The sequence below is a fragment of the Camellia sinensis genome, chromosome 5 (genome assembly GCF_055761805.1).
Source record: "Camellia sinensis isolate YWXY chromosome 5, ASM5576180v1, whole genome shotgun sequence".
Lineage (NCBI taxonomy): Eukaryota > Viridiplantae > Streptophyta > Magnoliopsida > Ericales > Theaceae > Camellia > Camellia sinensis.
This window is the reverse complement of record NC_138965.1, coordinates 31255870-31263934: the sequence shown is the minus strand read 5'-3', so window position 1 is coordinate 31263934 and position 8065 is coordinate 31255870. Positions and strand designations below refer to the sequence as shown.

Here is an 8065-nt window from a genome sequence, read left to right as displayed (position 1 = left end):
GTAGAAGCTATGTTGTATGCTGAAGAGTTTAGTCCTGTTGTGCTAGAAAATGAAGACCTGAAATCCAAAGGAATTTGGTTGACTTATGATCAATTCCAGAAATTTGTTAAGGAAGGTTTTTGACAGATGAGCCAGGAAGTGGCCAGCCTAAATGTCTTGCAAACTAGGCTTGTAGATGAAGTGCTGATTGAAGACATTACCAATGAAGATGAAGAAAAGTGAGAATGGATTTGATTCTGATGTGATTAAAAGCACTTTTGTTAGAATTTTTTTTATTTCTTTTTAGAAAGAAAGTTAGGTCATGTTGCCCCACTATTTTTGGGCAGAGTGTGTAGTAGATGATAGCCCTCTAAATTATAAAGAGGTGTAGTATGAGAATTTAAAGGCAGCCCCTGCAAAGCTTGATGATCTCAAGGCTGATGTGCAGGACACTTTAGAGGAGTTTAACTTAGGAAATGAGGCCTGTAAGAGGCCTATTTATGTAAATGCTTTATTATCTAATGAATATAAGGTCAATCTAGTTAGCTTGATTTCAGAGTATTCTGATTGTTTTGCATGGAGTTATGATGAAATGCCAGGACTAGATAGGTCCTTGGTTGAACACAAACTTCTAATAAAATCAAATTATGTGCCACACAAGCAACCTCCAAGAAGAATGACAAATGAGGTTACTCTCATGGTAAAAGATGAAATTGAGAGGTTATTGAATTCTGGTTTCATTAGAACAACCAGGTATGTAGAGTGGCTGTCAAATATAGTTCCAGTTCTTAAAAAGAATGGAAAGATTAGAGTATGCATTGATTTCAAGAATTTGAATTTGGCTACTCCTAAGGATGAGTATCCCATGCCAGTTGCAAACTTATTAGTGGATTCAGCTGCAAGGCATAAGTTCTTGTCATTCATGGATGGTCATGCTGGATATAATCAGATCTTTTTTAGCCTAGATAATGTTCATAAAACTGCATTCAGGTGCCCAGGAGCCTTAGGAACCTTTGAGTGGGTGGTGATGCCTTTTGGGCTTAAAATGCAGGAGCCACTTATCAGAGGGCATGAATTTTATCTTTCATGATTTGATTGGGAAATTTTTGGACGTATATATTGATGATGTGGCAATCATGTCTGATGAGTTTGAAGAGCATTTAGAGCATCTTTGATAGGTGTTCTAGAGAATGAGAAAATACCAGTTGAAAATGAACCCTTTGAAATGTGCTTTTGGGGTTTATGCTGGTAATTTTCTGGTTTTTCTGGTTCATCAGAAGGGGATAAAAGTGGATATAAACAAGGCTAAAACTATTAGAGTAGCACAACCTCCATCCAATAAGAAGGAGTTGCAAAGTTTCCCTGGACAGATTAATTTTGTAAGGAGGTTCATTGCTAATTTAGTAGGGAAGACTTTAGTCTTTTCTCCTTTGTTGAAGTTAAGATCTGATGAAGGATTTAAATGGGAAAGTGAGCATCAAAGGGCATTTGATGCCATTAAAGACTATTTGTCTAACCTTCAATTTTGATGCCACCTATTAAAAGGAAACCCTTAAAGCTGTATATGTCAACAAGTGAGTAGTCGGTTGGGTGTCTATTGGCTCAAGATAATGAAAGGGATGTGAGCAAGTTATGTACTACTTGAGCAGTAAGTTGAATGAAGTAGAGATTAGGTATAATTCTGTGGAGAAGTTATGCTTGGCTTTGTATTTTCCAGCTATCAAGTTGAGGCATTACATGTTACCTGCAGATGTTAATGTGATTGCTCAGACTGATTTGGTAAAATATATGCTATCTAGGCCAGTTTTGACAGGGAGGCAAGGAAAATGATTATTGGCCTTAATTGAGTATTGCTTTATGTGCCTCAGAAAGTTGTGAAAGGCGAGGCACTAGCAGATTTCTTGGCTGAACATCCATTTAGCCCTGTCGAGGTAGACTTGTATGAAGTATTTTTAGTTGAAAAAGAGCCATGAAAGTTGATGTTTGATGGTTCAAAAACTAAGGAAGGTGTTGGTGCTGGGTTAGTGTTAGTATCACCCCAAGGACAGGTGTTCCAGTCCTCTTTCCAGTTGGATGAAACCCAAATGTTGTCAAATAATCAGGCAGAGTATAAAGCCTTGATTATTGGCCTAGAATTGGCAAAAAGTTTAAGGATTCCGCACTTAAGAGTGTTTGGGGATTCACAGTTAGTGATAAGACAACTAGTAGGCCAGTATAAGTGTAATAGTGCAGCTCTTAGAGAATATTTAGAGCAGGTATTACAGTTAGATAGAGGTTTTGAAATAGTGGAGTTCGAACACATGTTTAGACTTGAAAATAAGGAGGCCAACAAGATGGCTCAGGCAACCTCTGGTTTGAGAATTCCAGGAGGCTTTTAAGAAAGAATAATTAGGATTCAGAAGAGAACAATGCCTTTTGTTAGGTGTCGACAGCTACAAAGTTTGGCAATATTGACTTTAGAGGTGTCAGAAGATGATTGGAGGTTGCCTTTGATTAAGTATTTAGGGGATCCAGAGGCAAAAGTAGATAGAAGAACAAGGTATCAGGCCATGAATTATGGGATTATAAGGGATGATTTGTTTAGAAGGACCCAACATCGGTTGATATTGTTGTGTATTGGGGAAATGGAATAGATACAGGACATGGCAAAGGTCCATAAAGGAATTTGTGGCACTCACCAAGCAGGTGAGAAGATGAGGTGGTTGATTAAGAGGCATGGATATTTTTGGCCCTCTATAAGAGGAGATTGCATCAGTTATGCAAGAGGGTGCTAGCAATGCCAACAACATGGCAATGTGCAAAAAGTGCCAGCTAGGGACTTGCATTCATTTGTCAAACCTTGGCCATTTAGGGGTTGGGCAATGGATTTGATTGGCCAAGTGTTTCCTCCATCATCAAAACAGCACGTATTCATATTGGTGGCTACAAATTATTTTACTAAATGGGTAGAGGCAGTCATATTGAAGGTGGTGAATTAGTCTCATGTGATTGATTTTATCAAGAAACACATAGTGCATAGGTTTGGTTTGCCACAGACAATTACTGTCAATCAAGGGACAGTATTTAATGGTGATGAAATAATGGAGTTTACCAAAGAATATGGCATTCAAATATTGAACTCATTTCCATATTATGCCCAAGCAAATGGGCAAGCGGAGTCACCAAACATGACAATCAAGGTGACATTGAGTAAGGTAATAGAAGATAATCCAAGAGATTGGCATGGGTTGTTATATGAAGTTTTATAGGCTTATAGGAATTCAAAAAGGGATAGTATCCAAGCATCTCCTTATGAATCAGTTTACTTTCATGCTGTAGTTTTACCCTTAGAAGTGACAGTAAGGTCTAGTAGGGTGGCTAAGCACTATGACATTCCTGCTGATGAGTATGTGAAGGCCATGTTTATGGAGTTGCAGGATGTAGAGTGCAAAAGAATTGATGCCTATGATTGTATGGTGGCTCAAAAGAAAAAGATTAAGAGAGTCTATAACAAGAAAGTTAAATTGAAAGTCTTTGGAGTAGGTGACTTGGTATGGAAGACCATTTTGCCATTAGGGACAAAGGACCCCGAGCTTGGCAAATGGTCACCAAATTGGGAAGGCTCCTTTAGGGTTTATAAAGTCCTTAAGGGAGGTGCATATCAGTTGGAATCCTTGGAAGGGCAACCACATAGAAGGAATATAAATGAAAAATACCATAAGAGGTATTATCCAACCTTATAGGAAACTTTCAAGGGGAATTGATGAAATCATAGCAATATGCAAAGGAAATAAAACTTGCACAAGAATACAATAGGCCATTCAAAACAAAATATTGATATCCATTAATGAAGAGGTCTGTACAATGGTTTACATGATAGCAAATGTTTTGCACACTACAAGGAGAAACAAAAACTAATCTAGGATTTGGGGAAGAGAATGACAAGAAGACCTCATTCTGATTGGGCATCTTCCAGCATGGCTTGGGCTTGATCCAACTTAGCTGTGGTTGTTTGGATTGAGGAAGGACGATATGTAATTTAGGAAAGCATAGTCCTTGCTTCTTGTAGACACCCCATTTTTGACCGCCCTTAAGACTTGGGCACCACTGATGGTTTGCTCGGTGTTGAGAGATGTGCAGGGCAAAGATTCAATTTCTTCGGCAAGGAGAGAGGCAAATCCTTCAAAACACTTTGTTTAGGGGTTTGGAGTTGAAGAAAAGAGGAAAGGAGAGGAGAAAACTGGTCTGGGAAAAGTTCGGCATGAATCCGGGTAGAAGCAAGTCGAGCAGCCCTCGCTGAATCGGGCTTATCTGTCTGTACGCTTGGAGTTTAGCTATGGGGCCACCACCGTCGGAAAGATTACTTCCGGGGCTTCATTTTGCACTCAAGAATCTCCTAGAGCCAAGTCCGGGTGGGGGAGATATGATCAGTTGAAGTCGGGCATCATCCCGGTTGGATCGAATCTGCGCGGCTTCACGGAAAAGGGCATAACTTTTTGCACAGAAGGAATTTTAATGCAAGGTTTGCGCCATTGGAAAGATAACTTCCGGGGCTTCAATCTGGACATCCACCGGCACTTTTTTGACCTCACCGGCCACCCATCGGCACTATGTTTGTGCCGACCGGCAATTTATTGTGCCGACCGGCCATTTATTGTGCCGACCGGCATATTTTGCTAGCCGACGACCTTCCGGAGCATTCTACAGATAGAGTGTATGCCAGCTGTGCCAGCTGGAGGGCACAGACAGGATCCTCCATACACGTGTATGGAGGATATGCACTCTTGTTAGCTTCCTCAAGAAGCTTTGCACTTGGTTTTGGCTCTATAAAGGAAGCCCTCTTCTTCCTTATGCTAGGTTAGAAGAAGAAAACCAGCTGGAGCATTATACATACAACCCTATATCTATACATTCAACCCTCTCTTCCAAGCTCCAAAGTCCATTATCCTTGGCCATTTACACACCAAGCCATAGCACAACACCACCACTTCCATTTCCAGCAGCTGGAGGCTGTTCTTCAAAGCCTAAGGAGCCACAAACTCAAGCCAAGAAGCCATCAAAGTTTGGTCTTCAAGGGTGAGTAGCATTTCCTCTCTTTTGAGCTTTTTCTTGTATCATTTCTTAGCCATATTTGCTTACGGTTTTAGGCTCCGACCTTAACTGAAACTAGGTCTTTTTTGAGCTATTCTACATGTTTGTTGAAGGGCTCAACCCTCTTTGAGAACCCTATCTCACACTTGTTTCAATAGCTCTTTGTATGACAATATTCTTGCATGCTTCACTAGCCTATCATTTTTCTATTTTTGGACCATGATCAGAACTGAAAGTGGCCTTATTTTGACCTTCTTAACATGTTTTATTAAGGGTCTTTGCTTGTTTGGTGAATGCTTTGTATACCTCATGTTATAGCCACTTTTGAGCCTCATTTTGCATTGCATTTCTAGCATGTTTGTATACTGATTTCGGGGCTGCCATGAACTGTAAATGTGTATATTTTTGGTCCCTCTTCAATGTTGTAGAAGGACATTTTTCGGTTTGGCTTTTGCATATACCACTTGCTTCATACCCCTCTATTGACCCTCATTTTTGCATGCCATTGTTGCTCTACCTATGCTTGCTGTTTGACCATGTTCATAACTGAAAAAATGCCTATTTAGGGACTGCCTAGCTTCTGTATTTGCACTTCATGTCCATATTGTGCACGCATTGCATAGCTATAGGCCATTTCGGGTGCCTAAATTCGCATTTCGGGACTATTCCATGCATCGGGTGTGTTTTCGCCTCATTTCGGGGCTGTTTTCCCCACATTTCAGTGCTGAAATCCCATTGGCATATTTGCATATCATTTTCCATGCCATTGCATTGCATATGCCATTGCCTCGGTTTGCGTGCCCGTGTGCACGCATTTCGAGGCACTTCATTTTCATCCATCGGCCTCTTATGTGAGTGTGGCTGAGGCTCTCTCATGTTAGTATAAGTCCATGTTGCATTCTATATGCCATTTTAGCCATTGCATTGCATATGCCATTGCCTCGGTTTGCGTGCCCGTGCGCACGCATTTCGAGGCACTTCATCTTCTTCCATTGGCCACTGTTTTGGGCCTAACTAGAGCTGCCTAATTCATGTTTAAGACCATCCCTTGCTTATTTGCATGCTCACCTTGCATGTTTGCTTGTATCGGCATGTTGCATCCTTAGCTCGTATGCCTAGGTTGCATTGCATTGGCATGCATGCCTTGCCTCTTGATCACGTGATAGAGGTTGGGCTTTAGTTTGTTTGATTGGTTTGCATTTCATTTGACATGAAAGTTGCATACTTGATTCCTTGGGCCATCATGCATGGAAATGCGTGATTGGTGGTCTGAGAATCGAGGCACATGCCCCTTTGAGTCATTACCATGATAAGGGACATGAATGGTGCATATATGCCTTGAAATGTGCTGCCATGCTTTGCCTTGTCCTCTGTTGCTGTGGGTTGCAGGTTCTGCAGGAATACTCTGCCGACCGGCAGTGTAAGGTGCCGGCCGGCAATCTTTTCTCTGCCGACAGCTTCAATTTTGTGCCGGTGGCAACATCTCAGTGCCGGTGGCAATTTCACCCAGCCGGTGGTGTCTCCCAGCATCCAAGGAAGCAGTCCTGAAATTTTGGCAGCCTCCAGAGGAGCACAGGAAAGAAAACAGAGGCAGCCTACGCATGGCGGCGCGCTTCCCGAGGCAGTTTACTGTTTTCTTAGAATAATTAATTTGTTAATTAATTTGTAATATTTAATTAGCTCGCGTAGTTAATTAATTTGTAATATTTATTTGGTTCCTCCGAGCGAGGGCATATTTGTAATAAGTGTGCGTGCGTGTGATGTATGTCTTCCAACCCCACTTCTTTCTTCCCTTTTATTTACCTGCTTATGATGGTAGATTAGGGCACATTTATTTTAGCATACCTTATGCTATGCATGCGTGCATCCATGCATTTGTATTGCATGCATTGGGCTCGGTACATCACGCTAACTGCATTTGTACTTCAATTCAAAAATTGACTATGTGATAGTTGATTGCATTTCACATGCCATGTTTAAGATTAGCCGAGCCCATCTAATTGCATCCTGTATGTGTTGCATTAGACAATTTAGCATGAACTAGGACACGCATGTTTTGCTAACTAGTTTACTGTTTTGGCACGGAGTACGATGTAAGTATTTATGCTTTAGCATCTCGCATGTGTGTGAATGTTAACATGACAGTATGCTTGCCATGAGGCTAGCTGCTTATGTGATATAACTGCTTGAATGCCTGTGGATGGAGGTTGAATTACCTAAATTGGAATAATGCATTAAAACTGTGAGTTTTAAGCCCACTAGATAGTGGCAAAACCATCTTTTCCAAAAGCCCACTTGAAGGTGGCAAAACCTGCATTTTAGCCTACTTACGAGTAGCAAACCATTTTCAAAAACAAACATGGAAATGTTTTATTCCAATTTGAGCGATTTGGTCTATACTTGTTTGCTGCGCGCATAACATAGTAATTCTAGGCTAACAATTGGTTTAAGAACACATAAAGTTTTCAAAAATGGATATCACGGTTAGTAGAGGCCGGTCTTCGGACCGGGCGAAAGGGGGTGCTCATAGCTGACCTTCCCCGATCGTACCCAAGCTCCCGAGCCGAGGCAACTTTGGTGATGACGGACACGTGGCCTTTTGGCACCGAGTCAGGGTTTCCTAAATTTCCCAAAATAAAATATTTAGGTGGCGACTCTGTATCTGGCAAAGCAGTCCATGTTTGGCACTTCTTTCAAAAATCTGTTTTCTCAAAACGATTTGCCAGATTTGGACTCTTTGGTTCAGATTAAGAACCGCGACACAAATCGAGTCCGAACTGTAGCACGAGGCCCCACGCGGGCGCTGTTACAGTTTCTGGCGACTCTGCTGGGGAGTTTTAGAGAGTTTGACTCAAACTCGTGATATCCTGTTTTGATTTCATTTATGTGTTTCTTTGCATTGCATGTGCATTGGTGCGCCTAGGAACACAGTGTTTGCCATCTGCCATTCCTGAACGGTTTGCCGGAGGCTTGTCTTGTCAAGGCATGTCCATAAGGCTGACCGGCTATGGGCTCT

At 41.5% G+C, this 8065-nt stretch overlaps 1 protein-coding gene across 1 annotated transcript; it reads left to right on the top strand.

Moving 5' to 3' along the window:
- Positions 1 to 1169: 1169 nt before the first annotated feature.
- LOC145791301 (uncharacterized) lies at positions 1170 to 3701 on the top strand. The gene is made up of 8 exons (XM_082871651.1): positions 1170 to 1449; positions 1697 to 1758; positions 1848 to 1910; positions 2028 to 2234; positions 2412 to 2518; positions 2613 to 2664; positions 3015 to 3173; positions 3228 to 3701. Exons 1-8 carry the CDS (start codon positions 1170 to 1172, stop codon positions 3699 to 3701), a joined length of 1404 nt encoding a protein of 467 aa, XP_082727777.1.
- Positions 3702 to 8065: the final 4364 nt, after the last annotated feature.